This window comes from Agelaius tricolor, unplaced genomic scaffold (genome assembly GCF_023055355.1).
Source record: "Agelaius tricolor isolate 1412-34295 unplaced genomic scaffold, bAgeTri1.0.p SCAF_16, whole genome shotgun sequence".
In the NCBI taxonomy this organism is placed as follows: Eukaryota; Metazoa; Chordata; class Aves; order Passeriformes; family Icteridae; genus Agelaius; species Agelaius tricolor.
In genome coordinates this window covers 17,726,910-17,752,335 of record NW_027269276.1, presented here as the reverse complement: position 1 = coordinate 17,752,335, position 25,426 = coordinate 17,726,910, and the positions used below count along the sequence as shown (strand labels likewise).

General features: G+C 46.0%; 1 protein-coding gene across 8 annotated transcripts in view; it reads left to right on the top strand.

The window, feature by feature from the left end:
* NEO1 (neogenin 1) overlaps window positions 1–25,426 on the top strand; it is a 181,581-nt gene that overhangs the window by 96,443 nt on the left and 59,712 nt on the right. For all 8 annotated transcript variants that reach the window (XM_071441906.1, XM_071441903.1, XM_071441902.1 and 5 more), the window contains exons 6-7: window positions 14,160–14,314; window positions 15,850–15,970. In XM_071441906.1, coding sequence (XP_071298007.1) covers window positions 14,160–14,314; window positions 15,850–15,970 — 276 coding nt within the window. The remainder of the gene's footprint in view (window positions 1–14,159; window positions 14,315–15,849; window positions 15,971–25,426) is intronic.

Sequence of the window (25,426 nt, the reverse complement as noted above, 5' to 3'; positions counted from 1 at the left end):
TGTGCCTTCCTGAATTCTGTTGCTCTCACTGGCCTCGTGTGCTGGGCCAGGTTTCAACATAAGAGAATGTAAAGGCAAATTTGTACCTGTGTGACAAGAAACAGCCTCAGATTCCACCTTCAGTAATTGTGGAAAGCTGAATGATCAATTAGAATATTTTTGTGCAGTGAATGGCACAGTTCACACAGATTGCTCCAAGTTTATTTTGTATCTTCTAACCTCAGTGGTTAGAATCCATTTGTGTTGGGAAGGATGAAAGTTTGACAAGAAGGTCTCACAGATATATCTGTTTAGCAGAAAGATTTTTGAATGTAGAATATGAAGAAGGAATAGAGATGGAAGCAAGTATTGATATAGAAGAAAAGAATTGCTGAGCCAGTCTTACTGGCTAACCAAGGAGCAAAGGATGTGTTAGTTAGAAGGGGGTTTATGATTTAGAGCAAAGGATAAACCCACCTCAAACAAGAAGATGCTTTTACATATTTGAAGAGTAAAAAAAGTCAAAGGGAAATGAGAATCTCTTTTGGTAGAGCCCCCCAGGAGCTCCTGTAGGGTGGTGGCAGCTCTGGTCCCAGGCAGGGATTGCTGCAGGATCCCATCTTGTGCCAGTGTCCAGGGGCAGATGGCTGAGGGGATTTAAGGAAAGGGTCAGAACAGTTCTTATTTCCCCTGGGTCATGTCCTGTTCTCCAGGCAGATTGGGCTTTCCTCTGTGCTTTCTCCATTATTTATCAATCCCCCATAGATTTCTTTTCTATTATTCCATTTTCCTCTCTCACTTCATGTCAACATCTTGTATCCCCCTCATGCCATGGCTCTGAGAAGAACAGCACCTTTTTTCTTTATTTTGTGCCAATCTGTTAAATTTATTTGGTTTTTCTTCTCCAAGCTTTCATGGGAAAGGCTGAGCCAGTCCCCCCTTACTCCCCCACTATGCCAGTCATATTTATCTGGGCCTTTATTGAGCCCTTGGAGTTGTTTCTTTTCAGGCTGCAGAGTCTTGTTTGCTGGCTCCTTACACACAAGCTGTTATTGAAGTGGGTTGTAATTAAGGTTATTTTTGGGATTTGTAAATTAGAAGGGACTTTGATGTGAAGATGGGTCTGCATTCACTGAGCTGGAAAGGAATCAGAATTGATGTGGAAAGCCAGCCTGCAGAATTTGTGTCATTACAAGACAAAAAACATGGAAAAGCAGTAACTCTGTATTTTCTTTTGAACTTGATCTGAAAAAAGCTATTTTTTGTAGTGCCAGGATGTGCCTGGATCCAGCAGCAGCTATTGGTGAACATGAGAGGGGCTTAGTTGATCCCATAAATTATTTTTACTGTTCCCAACCCTAGTTTGTCTTTTCCCCAAATGATCAGAGGCAATCTGTATTCAGTGAACAAACAGCTTCATATTTGAAATAATCTTAAAATGTGTGTCCTTGCTGGCCTTTGGAGCTCCTCAGTCTGTAACACACAAATGAAGCCCCTCACTGGGAGGGCTGCACTGGGAAATATTCAAAGATATGGGATGTCAAGGCTTGCTGCCTTTAATTTGTCACGTCCTCTTTCCCCTTCTTGTGGGATGGAGTTAGGAAATTCTTAAATACGTGTTCTCCTGCTGTTTCTCCCCAGGATCTCATGCCTTGTGCACTGCACAAACTTCACAGTGCTACTTTATTGAGAAAATATTCAATATTTGCTATTTTTCCTTATTCAGGGGATAGTCCCATGATTTATTTATACTGCTCGGTTCAAATCCATATTTATTCCTGTTTTGGTATTCAGCTCCATGGCACCTAAATCATTCATAATCACTAATGAATGTATTTTTGCTCTCTGCTGAAATGAAGTGGCATTGAATCCATTTAAAAAATTGACTGGGACACAGAAAAATTAAGAGGAAATGTATCCAGCTGTTTTAGTGCCCAGTGTGAGACACTTCAGCATTGATTTTTCAGAATATGCATCCCATAATCTGTCCCTTCAGAGCTGTGACTGCCCTGGAGAAGGGGCTGAGGGGCCACAGTCACCTCTCAAATATGGGATTTGCTCCATAAATGTCCACCAGTGCCATCAGAGGGGCAGGGCTGGGGAATCCAGGGTGGGATTGGGGGATCCAGGGTGCTGTCACATCCAGGGAGGGCCAGTTTGTGGTTATTATTATTATTATTATTATTTTTTTTTTTTTTAATCTTCACATATCAAAATTATTGGAATAATTGTAAACTTTTAAGATTTGAGTTTTTGAAAGACCCAAGGAAGAAAATACAAGTGGGAAATGTGCCATATTCCACATTCCAGTTACAAAGCACTTCTTGCTGAGGTGTTGGGTGTCATTCTGGGTGGAGGGAGGACTCAGCCCTATATCCACCCTATATATCCAGAATAAACATCCCTAAATCCTGAAGGAACACTGTATTGTTCACAGTGATGGCAGCAGTGCTGCAGATCTCCCACCAAGCAGTGCCAGGGTGGATGAGGATTCCTGCTGAGGATTTGTGTGGAGGGGGCAGGAGGGATCTCAACAGACACCAGAGGCAGCGTGGTGAAAACTGGGATTGAGGGTTTTGCCTGGAAATAGCTGGAAATGGGAAACAAGGCCCCAAAGGCTCTGGGCCTTGTTGTGCTCAGGGCTGTCTGAGGCCTCTTCCCCAGCTCAGCTTTGTGTGGAAAATGAGGGCTCTGGAATTCAATAAAAATTTCATTGCCTTTGGCAGTGCTGTAAGAAGTTTAAATTTTGATGAGCGTTCTTGTTATTCAGATGTTTCCATGGTACTTGGAGTAGATTCAGGGTCAAACAGGCGAGATTTCTCCTAGAAGGGCTGGGGAAGGAGAGCTTAGTAAAACAGAGAAATAATGAATGTAACAGTTTTACATTATTGATGCCCAGATTAAGGTTTTTACTTCTAAAAATCACCCGAGAAGTTGCGTGGAAGGCTCGCTCCGAATGATAATCAGTAATACCCTCGGATAGGCATGGAGTGAGCTCTGCTCTAGTTCATTACAGTGGATAAGCTTTTCCATGTCATCTGGTGAACTCATTTCCATCTAGAAATCTCTTCTGTCATCTGTTCTTTGTCTGAGTTTCTCCTTCACTGGGGAGTTCACCCTTAGAGCAGCAGGTTAATCCCAGCCCATGCCTCCCCTGTGTGCAGGTTTTGGGAGATGTCCTCCCACAGAGGGTGGGCTCAGTCTCAACAAGAAGGAAATAAAGCTTTGGTGTCTTTGGACATGGAGGAGTCTTACTGGGAGCACTGGAGGGGAGGTGACAAGTGCAAAAGGTTTGGAGGCCAAAACTCTCCCATAAAAAGAAACAGGAATCTGTAAATTGGTACAACTTCAGTGTACAGGTGGTTTGAGTTTTCACTTGTGTGTTCCCCTGTTGTGGGCAAAACAGAACTGTTGTAGTGTGTTTTTTATTTGGCATGTTTATTGTTTGATTTGTGGTTTTGTAGTCCTTTTGTGTTTTTCTCCCCCTGTTTTTAGAGTGACACAAACCTGCTTTTGTTATTTAGTTGAGCCAGGTGTTGGTTAATCTGTTTTATATTGGTGCAGGACAGACACTCACTGCTGGGGCCAAATCCTCTTGAGGCAGACTCACAGAGCAGTTGGGATTGGAAGGGACCTCTGGAGACCATGCAGTCCATTCAGGGTCATCCAGGTGGGTTTGGGATCCCCCAAACATGGGAGACTCCACTCCCTCCTGGAAAGCAGCTCTTCCTCACAGTCAGGTGGAACTTGTGATTTCATTTTTATGCCCATTGCTTCCTGATCATATTTAGCAATTCCTGTTGCTGAATGCCACTGAGAAGTGTAATGGAAGCAGCTTTTCAGTGGTCTTGGACAAAGGTCAGCGTTCCATCCCTGCAGGGAATAGCTGGGGGAGCTGTGGCACATCTTCCCCTGGGCTCAGAGTGGGTGGGGATTCCATCCTGCAGCCCTGATCCAGGGGGTGCTGTGGGTCAGAGCAGCACCCACCTGGTGCCCACCATGCTGAGGCACACAGGAATTCCTTCTGCTGCTCCTTGTCCCCCAGGAACAGCCCTTCCATGGCATACAGGCAAAGGAGGGGTTTCCGTGTGTTTGTATTGATGCCTCAGGTTTTGCTTTGCTATTTTTCACATTCTGTGCTGCTTTAGTGGGTGGGGCTGGGCTTCATATTATGGGATGGTGAGCTCTGCACAGAGCAGGGAGACAAAACAATTCCTGCTCCAGCTGGGGACCAAGGACAAAGGATCCAAATCTCAGGCCCAAGGGCAGAAACCAGAAGAGAGAAAACAAGGATGGGACTGCATGGGCTGGAGCTGTAATTGAACAATTAACTCCAATATGCAAATGGACCAGAACTTACAAAAGTGAGAGTCCCCATGACTTGTGGTCCATTTTTGTGACCATTTTGGTTCATCTTGGATGCAGCCCTGGCTGGGCTCTTGTGCTGCCCAAGGTGGCTCTGTTGAGGCCTTCTAATAAATCCCTGCTTTATTCTTTAGCTCTGCCCAGGCCCTGTTCTAGGTCAGCCTTCCCAAGGCATCACAAAGGGCACAGAGGTTCTCCAGCCCCAGCTTCCCTCACTGCCCTGTTCTGATGGAGCCCAGCACTGTGGTGGCACTGAGGGCCCAAACACCAAACCTCCCAACCCCACAGCAAAGGTAATGGCCTTGTCATGGAAAACATGGAGAGTCCAGGCTCAAACCCAGAATTTATCAGGGTATTAGGGCTGTAAACTGATGCCATTCCTGGGTGGTGACATTCATCACCACCACCAGCACTTAGTTTTGTAGAGGGGGATCTGTGGGATAAAGTTAACTAAGAATAAAATAGTTTGAGGGAGGTTACTAAAAACACAAAGCAAAGCCCAAGAGGTTAAACAAATACTGGGCACGTGGTGTTTGTGTTCACAGTCAAAAGTTACCCTGGAAAGAGAAAAAAAACCCAGCTCCAAACCTCCCCAGAGAGCTCCTAAGGACAAGGGAAAGGAATTATTATTCTCCTGTTTATTTGCAAGTAAATGAATACAAAACTTTCAGTCATTTGCTAATAACAGACAAATCTTGTGATAGTTTTTTCCAAGCCTGTCAGAGCTGGGACATCTGCCAGGGACAGCACAGGGTCAGCACATGTTGGAGTGTGAGGAGAAAGGGGTGAGAAGATGGCCTGAAGCAGAAAAGTGAATTCCTGCTGTCTGTGTTCTCTGCAAGATTGGAGACTTTTGTCTTAAACTGTATTTTATCTTTTCAAATAGAGAGGCTGTACCTGAACTTGCAGTGTTAGTAAAATCTATTTCAGAGCAAACCCCTGAAGTGAACAGTGAGGAATCATTGGGACCAGATGGTCTTCACTCCACATTTCTTGAGGAGCTGAAGTGTGAAATCCTGAGTTCCCAAGAGTGCTGTGTAACCTAGCACCTAAATCAGCAGACTGAAAAAAATCAGACTAAGGAGATTTGGTCAGTGTGACATGAGGGTTTTAGAAGCCTTTCAGGGGAGATTTGGGAAAATGTGGGTGAGTTAATCTGATATCTGGAGCTGTTAAAATGGCAAAAAATTAAAATACCGTGTTGGTAGCTGATTGAATCCATCCATGTGTATTTTGTGTGGAAAAAGCCACACTCTGCTGTGGAGAACCTTTTGCAGGATGTTGTTGCCCTTCCTTCCCCAGAGCCTTTCTGCCAGTGTCACTCACTAAGAGCCTCAAACAGTGATGCTGTGAGTCAGAGTGAATTCCCTCCTGCAGGAAAAGGGAATGAATTCATTGTTTAATAGGAAATTAGAGGGTGTTGTTTTGATCTGTGGAGCTGAGTCTGCACTGCTCAGTGTGGAAAAGGGGATTTGGGGTGTCCTGAGTTCATTGGGGTTGTGAAAACAAATGGTGCTGGTGAAGAGTTTTGGGAACCCCTTGTGATGTAAGGAACATCCAGGTGGTGAAATGACACTGGAGTTCAATGGATTGCTCAGGGAAATGCAGCTCTGCCAGTTCCTGTAACACAGCCATGGTCTCTGACCTGGGGCTTGGCATGGCCCTGAAATATTGAAATTGGAAGATGCAGGTTTTTGGAAAGCACAGGATCTTAAAAACCACATGAAATAGTAGGAATTGTTAGGAAAGGAATAGGAACCTGAGCAGAAAAATCATTATGGGACTGTCTAAATCTGCTGGTCCTGGATGTCAGAAAGTGAAAAAGCCAGACAGAAGAATCCTGCTCACTACAGGATGCTGCAGACTGACTGCATGTCTGTGCAGCCAGAGAGCTTCCCAGGCAATGCCAGCTGTGGGTCCATGTCCAGAGCTCTGCCTGCCTGCAATCCAAATGTCTGTGCCAGGCTGGAGCCCACAGCTTCCAGGAGCCCTTCTGGGGATGGGGCTGCTGCACACGAGGCTGTGTTCAGGGGCTGCTGGATTTCACTGCAGCTCGTGCTGGGAGGGAATCCCATTTCCATCCCTCCATGCAAGAGTGAGCAGCTGATTGTTTGGAGTGTTATCCCAGGCCAGGCCAGGGATGGAGATGTCAGTCCTGTGTCATTCCTCCTGCACAGGAATGGTACAGAGATATACAAATATATATCTATATATACACTTATTTCCTTTCTGCAGCACAGAGCATTTCTTTGTTAAGCTCCTGTTTGAGGTGTCCAGTTCCATGGCTGCATAATCCTGCCTTTGCTCAAATAACTGATTCCAGCTCTTCAATTTTTCTTTTGGAGCTAATTTTCTGGGTCATTGATCATTTTCATTGCTCTCTTGTAAATCAGAGCTCATGTTTTCCCTCAGATGTGGGGGGGTTGGGGTGTGCTGCCAGCCTCCCCATGGGCAGCCCTTCATCCCCCTGTGATACTGGCACTCATGCCCAGTTTGTGAGAAAATCCTTGTTTCTCAGGCCTTTTGCTGTCAACTTTAGTGCTATTACTTCCTACTCCATAAATCTACAATATATTATTTCTGCCTAAAAAAACCCCCACATATGTTGAATTACAGCTTGAGTTTTTTTGCTCTCTAATTGATCAGTATAATTATACTTTATATTTGTTCTGTACTATTCATGCTTACCTGGTTTCTTGGTTGTTGTCCTAGCACTGAACATTGGATTTTAGTTTCTGCCTCTGGAATGTTTATTTAGGGGCTGCTCTCTGAAGCATGGATCATATTTAGCAGTTTCTGAATGAAAGCTTTTCACTGTAAATGTAAAATAGCTGCTTTAATTCAGCCCTGCCCTTCTGCCAGCACTGGAAGCAGCTCTCTCCATGGAGCTGGGCTTTGGCATTTCCAAGGGAACTGTAAACTCTGAACAGTCCACAGGAACAACCCATGGCCCCCAAATGCTCATTTGGGGCAATTCCAGCTGCTGAGCAGGGGTTTAACAAGGTCATTGCAGCAGGCAAACCAGGTCCCCCCTCTGCTTTGGCTGTGCAAGAAGAGGGAAAGATTCCCACCAGTCAGGATGCCACAGGCACCACTTCTCCCTAGGCCCATTGGCTTTCATTTTCTAAAATATATATTAAAAAAACCCCATTTAGTACATTAGAGAATGTCACTGCCACCAAAACTGTTCATAAACTGCAACTCTGGCTTTGCTGCAAAAAAATTGCTGTAGTAGTTTACATTTTTATAACCTTTTTGTGTCTTGGTATGCTGATTTTTGTACATTAATTTGACACTTTTCTGTATTTCTCTAGAGGAACCCTTTTTGTCAGCTTGTGTTTGCTTTGCAAATTTTGTAGCTGCATATTAAGTGTGTTTTAAGGACATCACAGTCGTGCTCAGGGATTGGGAAGAATTTGCCTTGCCTACAACATAGTTTTGGGGTTTAAATCTCTTTTTTTCCCCAAGTATTATCCATATACTTCTGCTGATTTTTAAGGAAGAATGTTATGACACCCCATTTTTATTTAAAGTGTAAAATCCTTTTTTGTTTTCAGGATACATTTGAAGAAAATCAACTAATTTGTATACAACTAACTCATGGAATTAAAAGATGATAATCAAAAAACTCTGCTTTCCAACATCAATTCAAACATTTTTTCTGTGTTTTGGGGGAGGGACAGAAGGGATGGATTAACTGGGTAATGGTCATGTTGCAGTTTGATCCTTCTTAGAAACTAAATTGCAGTTGTGAAAATTGCATTTAACTTTATAATGATTCTAATAGGATTTGGAGCATATCCTAATGGAATAGGTTGTTATCCCTGGAGGAGGAAATAAAATCCCTGTGGACCATTTCAGGCTGATATGAAATGGGCTTTATGGTAAAATTTTAAATACTGCTGGTAATCCAGATTTGTAACTGAAATACAAGCTGGGGATTGTGCCCCCAGCATCCCTGGGAAATGGGTTATAAATGGAAGTGGCCAGGAGTGCTGGAGCCAGGAGGGTTTGAGATACACTGGGAAAATGTGGCCACTGCTAAGTTTGTGTTTGTGCTCTTTGGGCTGTGGGGAAGCTTCTGGAATGAGCAGATGATTTGTAAGGGGTGCCTGGAGATGCTCTCCATGGACAAAGTGTGGGAGGAGTGCAGAGCTGGGGTTTCCCTGGCTGACCTCAGAACACACACCCTCATTTCTAGGGATTGAGGGCACCTGGAGTGCCTCAGGAAGCAGGAATGGTGCTTCAGTGTTGTCCTGGACATTTCCAGTTGGAAACTCAGCCTCAGGCTGTTACTGGAGTTGCAGCACGGCTTCAGGAATAGTCCTGGCTGGAAATGTTCCTGTCCCTGACATCCAGAGCTGGGTTGGATGGGGCTTGGAGCACCATGGTGCAGTGGAAGTGTCCCTGCCTGTGGCAGAGATGGCACTTTGAGGTCCCTTCCAACCCAAAGCAGTCATGGATTCTGTGACTTGGGAGTGTTTGGAGCCACTGGTCGGTCCTGTTCTTTATTTCTTTATTTTGGGTTTGTTGGCTGCTGTGCTTGGGCCAGTGTGGCATTGACATTCTCTGGAAAAATCCCTTCACCCAGGATTCTTCTCCTGGGAAGCTGAGAAGCCTCAGGGAAAAGGAGAACAATTCTGATCTCACTTGCTGCTCCTGTGCTGTGCTCATGTGGAATGTGGTTGGAGATTGTTCACCCACAGGTGATTGTTTCACTGCATTCTGCTGGGAGTTGTTTGCACTCTTGGGCCAATCAGGGCCAAGCTGTGTCAGGACTCTGGAAAGAGTCAGGAGTTTTCATTATTATCATTTTAGCCTTCTGTAAGTATCCTTTCTGTATTCTTTAGTGTAGTATAGAATTCTTTAATATAATACAGTATAATAAAGTAATAAATGAGCCTTCTGAGAACATGGAGTCAGATGCATCATTCCTGCCTTCGTTGGGGCAGTTCCCAGCAAATACAATAGACCAGCAGCTGATTTGTTAATGCTTTTTAGAAAGAGAACAGGTCTTTTAAAGTGATCTTTACAGCCTGTGTGTCCAGAGGAGACCATTGCTGTGCTCCTCCTGTACAGCACAGCTTCAGACCACTGGAGTTCATTTCCATTTCCTTCTGATCACCTGTACTTGTGCAATGGGATCCATGTCCAGCACCCATTCCTGTTTCCTCATCACCTTGGTGCAATTCCTGCTGCATGTGTGCAGTTCCTCAGCTCTTCCCATCCTTTAGAGCTATTGGCTTAAAAAGCATCTTATTTTTAAAATATTTCACCTTTATTGGGATGTAGCTTAGAAGTTTGAATCAACTGCTGATGTAGTTTGGATTGGGTGTTTTTTCTTAATCTTTTGATCATTGTTGTGATCAAAATATTTTCTTCCATCCCCAGAAGGGTGGCAGGGCTCCCTGGGGGGTGTGAAATTCTGTTCAAGCATTTTGCCTTTTCAGGAGTTGTTCTGTGCTGACACGAAGAGGGGGCTGAACTGCCAAGTTGTCTTTGAAGTTTAATTGTGTGTTTGGCAACAGAGCACAGCATCTTCCCTTACAAATCTGGTTTTCTGTGGTAATTGGCTCCTTTGCTCACTGGTTATCAATTGAACTTCACCACCAACATCTGTACTTGCCTTGTGTTAATGCTAAACACTGACATGGTTAAACCAGAAGAGTGTGTTTGAAAAGCATTTATTAATTCATTAACTGGGAAGTAATTGATAAAGTGAGCACTCCTCATGTTATTATCCCTTTGTGAACAGCTTGGCATTTGCTCCATGAGCCAGAAAAGCAAAGTCACTTTGAAAACACAGGGTGTTTCAAATTCTTAATCTCCTAAATCAAAAGTAGTTGAGAGTAGGTAGGAGAGTCTCTACTTCAACTTCCCCTTTTGTGTCAAGAAAATCCTGCCTCTTACAATTCAAAATTAATGCCTCTTTCTGGATGATGTCCCAAACTGGAGCAATATCAGTTGCCAAAGATATTTGAGTTCTTTCCAAATGTCTTCATTACAACAGTAATGAAGAGTTAAACATCAGTGGAGAGCACAGAGTGAGAACTTTGCTGTGGTACAGTTTGGGCATTCAGTTCTTCCCTGGCAGGGTGGGCAGGCCCTGGCACAGGTGCCCAGAGCAGCTGGGGCTGCCCCTGCATCCCTGGCAGTGCCCCAGGCCAGGCTGGACAGGGCTTGGAGCAGCCTGGGACAATGAAAGGTGTCCCTGCCATGGCAGGGGTGGGATGAAATGATCTTCAAGGAACTGTCACCCCAAACCAGGCTGGGATTCCATGCTGAGTTTTTCACATCAGTTTTTGGCACATCAGTGCTTTTGGCAGTCACTGATACTGCCTTGTGTCTGTGTGTTCCTCTGACAAGATTAGTATGTGGCTAAGGAATTCAAGCTCACCTGTAATGAATGTTTTGGAAATAGAAGCATTTGTACATTCATGGGAAAACAACTTTTGCAATTCTTGTATTCCCTTTTGTCAACTCTGCAAGCAGTGCAGGAATCGATCGTGTGTGTGAGTAGAGCCTGAGATGGAAGGGGAGTGAGAACATCAGAATTGATCAGCAGGGTGAACAAAATGAGGCATGAGTTAAAAAAGCTAACCATGAGCAGGCAATGATTGGCCCAGGCTGGCAGGGGATGATGCATGTGGGAAGGGCAGAGGCAGAGTGATGCCCTGGGTGAGGGATTTGCTGCAGTCTGCCGTGGTATTTGTGCCATTTGTCAAGGCACTGCTGAGACACAGCTGAAATTCTGTCAGGACCCAGGACATTGCTCTGGCTGCCCTGGGTGATTCCAGACCCTGGCAGGGGGCTCAGAGACCTTGGCACACAGTCAAAGACACCTGTGCCTTGGATTTTAGCCCATGGAAACCATTCCCAACTTTGTGTGAGATTTACAAGCCACAAGAGTTGGAGTAGAATGATGGTGAATTTGTCACAGGGTGAAAAAGTAGAATTTTGGGGTTTTGAATGGGGGTTCAAGAGGCAAGATGGAGGAATCTGGCCATGTCCTGTCCTTCTTCTCCTTCTTCTTGTCCCCCATCTTCTGCTGGGATGGTGACACTTTTGGATTGGTTTAGAATAAAGACAGAGTGTCCAACATAGGTGATGGGTATTGGAAAATCATTGTAAATAAAGCACAGGTAGTTCTTAGTATAAAAAGCCAACACCACCCCAAGGGCAGGGACTGTGCCACAGCCCAACCTGCTGGACAGATCTCAGCAGGTCAGAGAAAGAATGGAACAGATAAGAGAAAATAAACAACCTTGAGAAGCAGAACCTACGAATCTTGACTTCTTCTTCTGTCACAGGACTGGGGAAAAAAAAGTCTTCCTAATACCTTGGGAGTCATTTCAACCACAGAAACCTGAGAAAATTCCATGTAAATGATTGAAACTCCACAGGCTCTGGAGATGGATTCAGGCTGGAGCACATCCAGAGGGTTGGGAGGAATTGTCACAGCAGAGCAAATGTGACTGCTTGAGACACCCAAAATAAGGCTGGGTAGGGGAAGGGAGGGAGCAGTAGCATAGCTTGTAATAAATAACAGTGCTGAGGATAAATACCAGGGAGGAATAAAAATAATTTTCATAGAGAATAAATTACAGCAATTTGGTGGCAAATAAATTCAGAAGAGAGTTTTCAAATGTCAATGTTGTGTGTGGTGGTAGCAGCCATCAGAGAGTAAGCACAGAAATATCTGAACCTTTTTAAGGTGGAATTTATGGTGTGTTTGGTAAATTTCTGGGAAGTTGGTATGAAAGGGGTGTCTGAATGCACAGGCAGCTGGCTCAGCCCCATCCAGCTTTTTGCTCCTGTGTGAGCGTTAGAGCAGTGAATGTACACTTTGTGTAGCTTTGCACCCTTGCCTGAGAGGTAAACCACCTCCTTACTCTAAAGTATTTCCATTTATTAATGTTCTCTTTATTCATTTATAATCCAAAACATGAGGGGGGCTGGGGGAGCTGCTCACCTCCAACTGTTTTAATTTAAAAGTATTAAATCCACCTACAAACCTTTGGGATCAATTCAGAGGAAGGAGTAAAACATGACCTAGGATTCCTTATCCACAGCACCAAATAAACCCCATTGAGAGGCCAAGTGTGTAAATTGTTTGTCTAAACCCCGTGGCCCTTCCATATTGACTTTCTTTGCTAAATATTAAAGGGCAAAAGGCTGCTTTGGGCTTTCCTGGAACTCCAGCAATCCCAGCTGCCAACACAAGTAAGAGAATTGCCCTGTGCTGGGAACATAATAAATACAAATCAACAGGTGGGTGTTCTCTAAAGAGGATATTCCAGGAGTGAGTGCCTCCAGGGCTTGGTGCTGCTGAGCCAGAGGAGTGCAGAGGCCCTGGATGCAGATGGAGGCTCCTGTGGGAGAAACTGTGTCTGTGCACCAATCACTTGGGGCTGGTGTTCTCAAAAAATCTGTGTCTCAGAGTTTGTGGGATTTTAAATGTGTTTGGTGCAATCCATCTCACTCTGGGGACTTAAGGACATCTAGAAGGCAGCCAAGACCCAGAGTAACACCTTTGGTGCATGTTGTGAGTGAAGAACTTCTGCTCTTCATAGAATTTCTGTTCAGCTTCTGCTCTGCTGTGTTATAAATACACAGCTCCCCTTCTGTACATCCATGAAATGTCATCACTGTGGTGCAGGGGCACCTGGCTGCTCATGGACATCCTTGAGCTTTCCTTGGCTTCCAGAGGCCAGAGAAGAAACTCCTGGGCTCAGTACAGCACTCTGTGTTTGATAACCTCAGTTCCTTCACAGGAACATGAGGCTGGGAAAGTTTCATCTCAGTTTTGTGTCCATTCATTTTTAAAAGTACTTTTTTATATAATTGTAGCCTTTTTTTCCTATTGACTTGAACTCCCTGAGATTTAACTTTGCAGTTTATACACCTCAGTTCCATTTCTTCTTTCATGTGGTCTCAAGGGGTCATTCCCAATTGGCTAGATCCTGTTGGAACCCTGGATACTGAGAATTTTAAACTTTCTGTGCTTTAAGGCACAGACCCTCAAGAGAGCACTGCATTTGACCTGAGGCTGTAGAGAAGACTTTAAAAATTGATTGATAGCACTGGGATTATGGGTGTGTAGTTGGTTAGAAGTGTGTAATATCACAGGGTGGAAAACTTAGAGTTTGGGGTTTTAGAATATAGAAATAAATATGAAGCAAGATAGAAGTTTTAAGGCAGAGGCAAGTTATTCTTCTTTACCTTCTTCTTCCTTCTTCTCCATGGTTTTAGGTGGTATTTTGTAATTGGACAGAAAAGTCCACATTGCAGGCTTTGAGCAATCAGTCATTGGGTTAAAAGGGAAAATAATCTAGGTGTCAGTTCTTAATTGGATAGTTTAGTCCTAACAAGAGCTTGTTGGCCATTTTGTGCCTTGCTAATGAAAGGCTGCAAAACTCATAGCTGTGAGGCTGTTTCACTGATAAGAAATAATAAACACCTGAGTCCAAACATGAACTGCCATCTCAAATACCTTCAACCCCAACCCTCAGAACCCACAGGATGCCAGGATGGTTTGGGTTGGAGGGGACCTTGGAGATCCTGTCATTCCCAGCCCTCTGCTGTGGGCAGTGACACCTTCCATGGAGCAGGCTGGCCCAGAAGTGGTTCTGGAAGAGCTCCCAGCTTGTGTGGGTGTCTGTCAAAGCTGAGCTGCACATTCCTGCTGCCTTTGCTGCCGCTCGTGCCCAAGTGCCCAGCCCGTCTCTTGGAGTCAAGCTGGCTGTGTGTGGGACTGTCAGGTCTCTTTCTCTCTCTAACATCATCTCCTTGTCTTTGTTCCTTCCCCCCTGAAGTTGCCCCCACGTTCCTGAAGCGCCCCGCCAACATCTACGCCCACGAGTCCATGGACATCGTGTTTGAGTGCGAGGTGACCGGGAAGCCAACGCCGACCGTCAAGTGGGTCAAGAACGGGGACGTGGTGATCCCCAGTGACTACTTCAAAATCGTGGTGAGTGCACTGCCCACCTTGCATGTGTTTGGCCTGGCAGTTCTGCATACTCATGGAGATTGGGTTCTTCTCTAGAACCTGCCTTTGTCCTGTTGGTGTTGGGTATCGCTGGCTGGGGTCTCTGTACAAATCACAAATGGGATGGGACTGCTAGGAACGTGCCTTGAGCTGTTTGATTTTCCAGCATCAGCCTCATTACATGGTTATGACAATGGGAGATGCTATAACCTCACATCCCAGGCATGTTTTTGGCCTGGCAGTTCTGCACAGTCATGGAGATTGGCTTCTTCTCTAGAACCTGCCTTTGCCCTGTTGGTGTTGGGTATCACTGGCCGGGGTCTCTGTACAAATCACAGACAGGATGGGACTGCTAGGAACGTGCCTTGAGCTGTTTTATTTTCCAGCATCAGCCTCATTACATGGTTATGACAATGGAAGATGCTGGCAGCTCACATCCCAGGCAGCAGAACAAGAACTTAATGTTACAACTCACTTTATAAGTTTTTTGACCAATCCCACAAAGCAGAAGCACATTGGCAGTGGTTCCATCCAACCACTATAAGCACATGTACCTTTGGTTAAACAATGCTTGCTTATTTCAAATACAATACCTGCTTGTGAGCCTTAAATCACAATGCACAGAGCTCCATTATTAAGCTTAGAACTTCCTCATATCTCACTAGATAAACTTTTCTGCAGCTTAGGGAGTTATTCTAGACAAGTGTTAATACACAGACCATTGTTCTATTTGTCCTTTTCTACTTCTTATATAATTTTTCTACTGACCAATCTGATGGCTACTGCTCAGCTCTAATCACAGTTCAGCTGTCTCTGAGCCCTGCCTTTTGCAGCTTTCCCAAAACCTTCTGATTTTATGGATTCCCACAGTTTGGGACCTGGAAGAGAAATGGTTTCTTGAATTCCTTTAATGTACATTGCTTATGTTGTAAGAGTTGATGTCTTTATAGCTTGGAATTTCCAGGAGACTTGGGCACACAGGGTGGCAAAAAGCACTGTGAAAATGTGAGCTCACCACGACCACTGGCTGTGTGTGCTGCAGTCTGTGCCCCATAAAAATTCCAATTTCTAGCAGGAGCTGAGATAGAAATGTAACTGAGCTGTGAATGGTGAGTTTGGCACAGGGGTGCTTCTACAGGGAGATTTTAGGTGCAGTGAAAGGTGTTATTGAGGCATTTGAGAAATGAATGGCTGTGTAATGGGGTGTACCTGGCTTGTAGGGCTGTGAGCTTCACTCAGGCTCCAAAATACCACCACAACAGCTGGGGAAACATTGGGATTTGCCAGTGCTGTGTGATGCTAGAAAATTATAGCCATTAATGAGAGCTTCTGCTGCCTTTTGAACCCACTAGAACATGAGGACTCAGGGCAAGGGAGGTGAGATCTGGGGGCTCCAAACACACTTTTCCCAGTTGCTGTCAGAAGTTTCTCCTGCCACGGTAACGTGCCCTGCTGACACCAGTGTTTCAGCAATTGCAGCCCATTTCTAAGTGTTGTTTTCTCCCTTTGCTCCTCAGAAAGAACATAACCTGCAAGTTTTGGGGCTGGTGAAGTCTGATGAAGGATTCTATCAGTGCATTGCAGAAAACGATGTTGGAAATGCACAGGCTGGAGCCCAGCTGATAATACTTGACCTTGGTAAGATAAACTGTGACAGCAGAGAGCCAAAAGTGGGGAGGGACCATTCCAAGGGACCTTTCCACATGGTGGGTTCTGTCAATAGCTCAGCCTATAGAGCAGGGTGTTTTTTTTAAAAATCATGTGAGTGATCCAGTGTTGTTTCCTGTACACTTAGTGAGGAGAGCTGAAGGAATTCTACAGGATGCATCCTGTAGTTTGAATAATATTTGGTGCAATAATAAAACATGGTCAGAAATGTTGCATGCTGAGATTTACAAGCAATAGCAGAGTAGCCAAAATGAAAACAGTCACTAAAAACACAAACCTGGAAAAGAAGCACTTATGGAGCACACCCCAAATCACCCCAAATATTTTATATCAAAGTGATTCCAGTGTCAGAAGCTTTTTTCTGCTATTAGTGTAAAAAATAGTGAGCTTTGTCATTTCTGCAAACTGCAGCTGCACATCTGGTGGTTTACAGCTGCAGTTTAAGGTAAATATTTGTCCCTGTGCTCTACTCAATGGAACTCCTACCAGTGCTCCCTATACAGTGCCCTGCACTGCATGGCTGGGGTGGCAAACCAGAACAATTGGTGTTATGATTAAAGACCCCAAAAGAGAGATACTGCCAGTATCATCACAAAGGCATCAGGTTGTTTTGCTCTTTCAGGTCACAGAGTTCTGAAAAGTAATTTCTAAGAGCCCAAGGAAGAAAACCCCAGAGGATGAGGGGTGACAAGTCAGACAGGAAAATACTAAAACTGTACTGAGGAGGGCTTTGTGTTGTCTTTTTGGAGGGGAGTTGTTTAAAATGCTAATTTCTTTCTTATTTGAATGGAGAGGATTTAGGAGAAACAGTCTTAGCCATGGCTGGAGGTTTGATGGAACTTCACACCTTGAACAGGTGTGACTCTGCTGTCCCTGGCTTTGGTGTCCAGTTTGCAGAGAGTAAACTTGGAATGAGCCATGAAGAGAGATTTTCTGTTTATTTTCCAGTTGTTTTGTAGGATAGCTGTGCACTTGCTCCTCCCTCTGAATTCCTCTTTGGATCTGGGTGTGTTTCACTGCTGGCTGAAGAGCCCCAGGTACTCCCCACAAGGATTTGGGGAGTGCAGGGTGCCCTCTCCTGGGGTCAGGGGCTTTAATGCCACTGAGCAGTGTCAGGAGTCTGCATCCAGCACTGCCCTGCTGTCATCAGATTGCCAGAAAAATTCTGAAAAGGAATTGAATTTCTGCTCTGTGCATCAATCACCTGAGTGCTTTGCAGCCCCTTCCAGCAGTAGCATTATTCCATATTCTCCACATTTCAAACACTGAATAATGAATGGCTTTGGCTTTGGGAGCCCTGCCCAAGCCTGTGCTTGCACCCAGCTCCCAGCAGTGGTTTCTAAATGACTCTCACTGTTGTTATTGGAGTTCCTGTGGTCTCACTCCTCTTCCTTTCCCTCCCCTACTGTTTGTCCAGTGGTTTCTCCTTCCTGCTCTGCTCCAGCACCTCATCCTGCTGTCCTCAAGGACTTTGCTCATGATGTCCTTTCTCTTTTGCATGCTGCCAGAGGATTTGGGCTGCAGTGGTGGAGTCTCACTGGGGCTGTAGAGACACACCCAAGGCTGTGGCTCTGGAACTCTGGGGCCACTGAGATGCTGTTCTCCAGCAGTGGGACACCCCATGGAACATCTGAGTGCAACTGTGCTGTGCAGGGGGCTGTGATGGGCAGTGCCATGGGAAATGAGTGTGATGTGTGAAATCTGACCATTCACAGGTGGAGGAAATACAGATACTGGGGTTAAAATACCTTCTCTCAATCCATGAGCAGTGGAGAAGGAAACTGTTCTGGGAAAGAGGGGGAAGGTGGCACATGCAGTAGTGGCAGCTGGCTTGGTATGAAAATTCAAATCCCTAATTTGAGCAAAAACTATTCTGAACATTTCAATCATTAATTCAGAAAACTTTTTTTTTCTAATTGTTTCATAGCTGCTGATGAGAAATGCCAACTTTACCAATTTGAAAAGTAACTTCAGTGAACAAAATGTTGATTAAGTGTTCATCAAAGCTCTTCCCAGTTAGCAGTGCTTCCCTTCCTGTGCTGTTCTGTTTTCTCCTTCCTGCTGGAATTGGCAAACATCTGGCTATTTACAAACCATTTCTCATTAGCCCTTTTGCTTATCAAATGGATCTTGAATGAACTAAATGCAAATGAGAAAGTGGAAGCCCTGGGGAGTTTCTCAGGGAGGCCACGTGAGTTCTCTCATCCAAGTGAAGTCCCACATCTGAGCTTTGTGCTCCTGGAAGGCAGTGGAAGTTTGCAATGCAGGGAGGGGAAAACATTCATCTGCTACAAAGGGAGATGTCTGTGTGTCTGTGCTTGGGCAGATTTCTGATTTGGAGAGAGCAGGAATTGGGTGATTCACCCTCTGCACAGCCTGGGCACAGCCCCACAGAAACCTGGATAAAATCTGTCTGTGACTCTTATCTCCTGCTATGAGCTTGGTATAATCATCCATACAACATAACATTTTAGGCTGGGCTTTTTTGTGCCTTGGATGAGTTCTGGGTAGCTTTTAGTACACAGGAAAGTGGAAAATGTTAAAGCACAGAATTGAGAAATTTCTTGAGTGGCTTTTCCTCTAAACTTTGGTAATTCTGTTAATAAATTTAGAAATGTTTGCACCTGGAAAGGGATTGGCCATACAGAATCCACAACCCTTGCTTTTTCAGGAGTGTATGAAAGAATCATGGTGTTTAGAGCAGAGACTTTTAGGACAAATATTTGTAATTGAGAAGGTTGTAAGGATAGAAGAGGGAGGAAGATGTGGGTCAATGGTCTGAGTTAAATCCTCTTTATCCCTGCACTGAACATCAGGTGTGGAATTCTACAAGGGACCTGAAAAGCCTCTCGTGTGCTTTTCAGTCACTTTGGGTATGAAGCTGTGTCCCTGTTTCAGATACTGGCCCTGGACACTCAGTGCCTTTCACAGTTTCCCTGGAGTGGCTCTGCTGCCTGCTCTGCCTTTCAGGAAGAAATTGGGAACTCCCTAAAAGAAGGAAGTTCCTCAATGACCTCATTGCCTTGCACTTGAACTTTTCAGTCTCAATGCTTCTCTCTTTGCCTCCTTGATGAAGAGATGAGGGGTCTGGTGTCCTGCAGATGAGGGGTCTGGTGTCCTGCAGATGAGGGTTTGGTGTCCTGGAGATGAGGGTTTGGTGTCCTGCAGATGAGGGTTTGGTGTCCTGCAGATGAGGGGTTTGGTGTCCTGCAGATGAGGGGTTTGGTGTCCTGCAGATGAGGGTCTGGTGTCCTGCACATGAGGGGTTTGGTGTCCTGCACATGAGGGTTTGGTGTCCTGCAGGTGAGGGTTTGGTGTCCTGCACATGAGGGTTTGGTGTCCTGCACATGAGGGATTTGGTGTCCTGCAGATGAGGGTTTGGTGTCCTGCAGATGAGGGGTTTGGTGTCCTGCAGATGAGGGTTTGGTGTCCTGCACATGAGGGTTTGGTGTCCTGCACATGAGGGATTTGGTGTCCTGCACGTGAGGGTTTGGTGTCCTGCAGGTGAGGGTTTGGTGTCCTGCAGGTGAGGGTTTGGTGTCCTGCACATGAGGGTTTGGTGTCCTGCACATGAGGGATTTGGTGTCCTGCACGTGAGGGTTTGGTGTCCTGCACATGAGGGTTTGGTGTCCTGCACATGAGGGATTTGGTGTCCTGCACATGAGGGTTTGGTGTCCTGCACATGAGGGTTTGGTGTCCTGCACGTGAGGGTTTGGTGTCCTGCAGGTGAGGGTTTGGTGTCCTGCAGGTGAGGGTTTGGTGTCCTGCAGATGAGGGTCTGGTGTCCTGCAGATGAGGGGTCCTGGTGTCCTGCACATGAGGGTCTGGTGTCCTGCACATGAGGGTTTGATGTCCTGCACATGAGGGTTTGGTGTCCTGCACATGAGGGGTCTGGTGTCCTGCACATGAGGGTTTGGTGTCCTGCAGATGAGGGGTCTGGTGTCCTGCAGATGAGGGGTTTGGTGTCCTGCACATGAGGGTCTGGTGTCCTGCAGGTGAGGGTTTGGTGTCCTGCAGGTGAGGGTTTGGTGTCCTGCAGATGAGGGGTCTGGTGTCCTGCAGATGAGGGGTTTGGTGTCCTGCAGATGAGGGGTTTGGTGTCCTGCAGATGAGGGTTTGGTGTCCTGCACATGAGGGTTTGGTGTCCTGCAGGTGAGGGTTTGGTGTCCTGCACATGAGGGTCTGGTGTCCTGCACATGAGGGTTTGGTGTCCTGCAGATGCCCCCATGGAGGACTCCTGCCTATCCCAGAATCTCCATTATGCCTTGGGAATGCCCTTCTCAGTAACCTCGAATCTCTCCTCCCCCATTCCTACACAAACCCAGTTTTTACTTTACTTCCACTCCTCATTGCTCAGCCCCTGAATGTCCCAGTTATGGAGCAGATACACTGAATTACAGCAGAGCCATTCCTTGTCATCACTTTTACAGCATTTTTGTGTGTGTGGGGTGAGACCCTTGGGGTAACAGAGGCTTTTGGGGTTTCTTGGTGCTGGAACCCAGCCTTGTCCAGGGAATCTGGCCCTGCTCACGCTGCCATGTGGGGACTGGGAAAAGAACAGGTGGCAACAAGTAGGAGGAGGGAGGCAGATGGTTCCCTGTCACCCTGTGTGAAAGGCATTGACGAGCACTCAGGCACCAGGGAAAAACAGGAGTGATGCCTGAACACTGTGGAAAGCAGGGTTTGGACTGTAAACAAATATGCTGTGCTATGGGAGAACAATTTCAAACCATCTTTCAGATGCACTGTGTCACCTTCACAACTGAAGGGGGGGTGTTTTGTGGGGCTCTTGTACTTTTATACTACAAAGTTGGGGTTTTTCACTGTATTGTGACTTGTACAGGAGCGAGATCTCAGAGTGAATGAGTTGAATACCCTGCTGCAGGAACCATGTCAGGATTGTTTGTAATGGAACTGTTTCTTTAAAATCAGTTTTGTCATGAAAAAGATCTCTGTCCAAGCAAGGGTATCCTGCATGTGATTAATTATTCCCAGCATGGGAAGCAAGGAGCAGGAATTAGAAATCTGTGTGTAGTTGTGGAGCTGTGAGGCTTTGGGATCACAGAGACACCTGGGGATGGCTCCATGGGATGGGTGCAGGTTCTTCAGGGAGGAGGGGCAGGGACCTGGGTCACCCTCAAAGGCTGATTCCAGTATTTCCTCCCTTTGGAGAGGGTGATGAGGCAGCCAGGAGCACTGGCACAGGGGTCAGGGGATGGAAGGAGGGCAGTGTGTGTCTGCTGGAGACTGGTCCTGCAGGGCAGGGAGGAGATGGAGCTTTTAACCCAGCCCTGGTGCTCCTGAGGGGTTTGAGCCAGGTGGGGGTGCTGGGTGGGCTCTGTGTGTGCCACTTGGAGTTTCCAGAGAAGGCTGGAATTCATTGCCTGTGTCTGGCTGGTGAGTGGAGCTGAGAATTCCAGCCTTCAGCTTCCAGACAGGAGGTTTTGGCTTGTTTGGGATATTTTTGGTAGGTTTCCATAGGAGACTGTGTTAACAAGAGGCAAACCATTTGATCCTGAAGGACCAAAGCACAGCAAGGGTCTGTGCTCACAGGGCAGGGCTTGGGTCTGTGTGTCCAGGAGAGCAGCAGGGATAAAGAAGGAGCTGCCAACTGGGCTCCAACACAAAGTAAAAGCTCAGGGAATCTGGAATCAAAGGCAGAAAATTGCCTGGAAGTGCAGGGATGTAGGAAAGACAAAGCTCAGCTGGAGCTGGAACCTTTTCAGGGAAGGTTATGGATCAAACCCCCCTGGTGGCCATGTAATGGGCTCATGAGAGGGAGGATGGCTGGGAACATCAGCATGGACCTGCCAAAGACAAACTGTGCCCAGCTGTTCCCATGGCCTTCTGAGGGGACATGGCTGGGCCTGTGCTTGAGAGGAGAGAAGCAGATTGGGTTTGCTGTGCCTTTAACCAGGCCTTTGGTGCTGTCTCCTCTTGAGTTTCTGTGGTTGAGATGACCCCCAAGGTATTAGAAAGACTTTTTTTTCCCTGCCCTGTGACAGAAGAAGAAGTCAAGATTTGTAGGTTCTGCTTCTCAAGGTTGATTATTTTCTCTTATCTGTTCCATTCTTTCTCTGACCTGCTGAGGTCTGTCCAGCAGGTTGGGCTGTGGCACAGTCCCGGCCCTTGGGGTGGTGTTGGCTTTTTATACTAAGAACTACCTGTACTTTATTTACAATGATTTTCCAATACAAACCTATATCAGACACTCTGTCTTTACTCTAAACCAATCCAAAAGTGTCACCATCCCAGCAGAAGATGGAGGACAAGAAGGAGAAGAAGGACAGGACATGGCCAGATTCCTCCATCTTGCCTCTTGAACCCCCATTCTAAAACCCCAAAATTCTGCTTTTTCACCCTGTGACAAATTCACCATCATTCTACTCCAACTCTTGTGGCTTGTAAATCTCACACAAAGTTGGGAATGGTTTCCATGGGCTAAAATCCAAGGCACAGGTGGTTTTGACTCTGTGCCAAGGTCTGTGAGCCCCCTGCCAGGGTCTGGAATCACCCAGGGCAGCCAGAGCAATGTCCTGGGTTCCAACAGTCTCTGAGGGTATCCCTGAAGCTAAACTGGGGCAATCCAGAGTGGATGATGGGAAGTGTGGAGAACCATGGAAACTGGGAGCTGTGGTGTACTGGATGTGCTGAGTTTGGTTCATCCTGGAGCCCTTGTTGCTGCTCAGGCAGGGATGGGGACACGGGGCAGGTGGTGGGGACAGGGAAAAGCTGCAAGCAAAGGAGTTTCTGATCAGACAAAGCAGCTGCACAGGGAGGAGCTGCAGTCCAACAGCTGCCCAGGGAATCTCTGCTCTTGGGAGGTGCTCAGGACACAGCTGGACAAGGTTGAAGGTGGCCCTGCTCCAGCTGGGGTTCAGGGAAGGCCCCAGGCCTGTTCTGTGGTCCTGGCACACTGTGAGGCTGGGTGGGGATGGAGCCCCTTGGTGTTGGTGCTCTGCATGCAATGGCAGATGTGACAATTCCATGGGATGGGTTTCCTGCTGGTCTCCTTGGGAGAGGCCCCAGTGCTGCTGTTGATCCAGCCTGACCTCACAAACCTTGTTTGAGTCAAGTCTGCCAGCCCTGCACGGTCCCAGTGCCTCTGCTGAGTCCAATCCCATGGATCCTAACTTGGAGGGAGTTTTAAAGACATCATTTATTGCCCTCAATCAGTGCTTATTGAAGCAATTGAGTTCTCTCCTGGCCTGGTGCTGCATAAACAATTCCATTTAGTGTTGGCACCTCTCAGCCAGGGTTTGCCCATGAACTGTGTGCACGCTTGGAGCACTGAAGGGAGCTGGGGGCTCCTCTGAGCCCCACAAAGGTGGAGAACATCAGAAATCTGATCCAAGTCTCCCAAAGCCAGCACATTTCAGTGAAGATTGTGCTGAAAATCTGTCATTTCTGCACTGCAGATGTCGCTTCAGGCTGACTTGGAGATTCCCATTCCTCACACAGAGGCCATTTCAGCTCCCCTGACCTGACTGAAAAGATTCCCAGCTATAGCTGGATTTTAAAATGTTAAAAGCAATGTTAAAAGCCTTATTTCAGTCAGGATAGATGAAATACTCTGTGTTTTCCATAACTGTAAGCTTCATTATACTGTTTTAGGAGGCAAATAGAAGTTCTTGTTGACAAGTTTTGGCTCCTACTGAAAGAAATACAAAAGTTGGCACTAACAGGCCAACTGTGCTCTGCTTTGAAAAACTCAGTTCCACATTTGGGTATTTGCCATGTGTAAAAAATCCCATAAATAGGCCTTGCCTGGTTCAGCCCTGAGGCAGACTCCTCTCCTGTCACCTCAGGACCTATTTTGGATGTTTTTATGGATCTCAGATGTACCTTCTCAGGCTCTCTGTCTCACAGAAGTGATGCTTTAGAGTATTTTTGAGTTACATATTGTGAATGAAAGCATTCTCAGTCTATGGAATTCTGTGCAGTTCTTGGGGACTACAGAAGTACTTGAAAAACCTGCAGGGTGTTGTGAAGGAAATGCCAGAGCAAGATAAAAATATATTGTTCTTATTCAAAGAGCAGTAAAGGAGGACTCTGGGTGTTCCTCTGCAGGGTCTCCTGTTTCCTCTCTCACACAGAAACATCCTCATGTTCTTTCTGCCTTGTCCAATTTTGCATCTCTTGATGGGAAGAGGTCCTTGTGCCTTCCAGGAGTGGCTTTCAGGAGTCTCAGCATCCAGCAGGAAGAAATAGATAAAAATTGAGCAGGGAGGCTGCAAAGCCTTGCAGACCAAAATTCACATTTTCTGCCAAGAGGAAAAAGTATTGAAAGGAATGAAGTGTGGATTTTGGGGGTGATGGACCTGGGGTGGAACTGGATGTTCAAGCAGCACAAAAAGCCCATGGTTCTGGGAGAGCAGCTCTGTGCTGAGCCCACCTGGCTCTGTGCACTGGGGACATGAGGAAGAACCTCTGGGCTGCTGGAGTGGGAAGATCTGAAAGTCCCAGAATGTGGAAAATGCAGTGGGATGAGCATCATCAGAGCCAGGAGTAGCAGGGGAGCTTCCTCCCTGCTTCTGTCTGTTTGATACCCACACATCCCTGAGGCTTTCCACTCCCAGGATTAAGGTTTGTCCCCAGAGAGCTTTAAAAGCAGCAAATGTCAAATCCCAAGCTGCACATGGGGAACGTTTAAGAACTCCTGGCAGTGCTGGGGCTCCACAGAGCTGAGAGCATTGCTGAAGTCCCTGCCTTCATCCTGGCCCTGCAGCATGCACCAGCATCAGATGGATGCTGCAGGAACAGCTTGGGAGCCTCATTTGGAGAGCTGTGCTTCAGGAACATAAACAGCATCTGAAATCACAAACTGACTTCAAACACAGCCAAAGCCAAACTCAGAGAATGTTTTGTACTGGTTGTGTACACTCCAGTGCTAATTTTCTGTAAACACAGCAGTGTGTGCTCCTCTTTAGTGTTGAAAGAGTGGGGGTTTGGGGTTTAATTTTGATTTTAATTTACATTACTTAGCTATTATTCCTCAGGGAAAGGCAGCATTTGTGTTTCTCATGGCTGCATGTCTGTTCAAAATGGCCTGGGAGCTGTTTGAATGCAGTCAGTTCCATTTCTCCACTCAATTCCTGTTTAATAAATGATCTTTATTTATTCCTTTTTTATGGGCCTTGCTAATATATAGTCTTATTGAGAAGCAGAACTGATTAAACCACCCTAGATCCCAAACTTCTTGAACGTTTAACTTGATGAAACGGGAGCTAAGCAGTCCTCAGTAGCCTATTCATGTTTAAAGCTGGCACAGGCTTGGAATAAATTGCTCTAATTTAGATTAAATTAGGAATAGATTAATGTTTGCCAGCGTGCTGTGAATTGCAGGGAGGCAGAACAGCATTTATATTGTGCTTATTAGTTTTCATTTCTTGTTTTATGGCTGTATTTACAGTTGGCTTGGCAGAG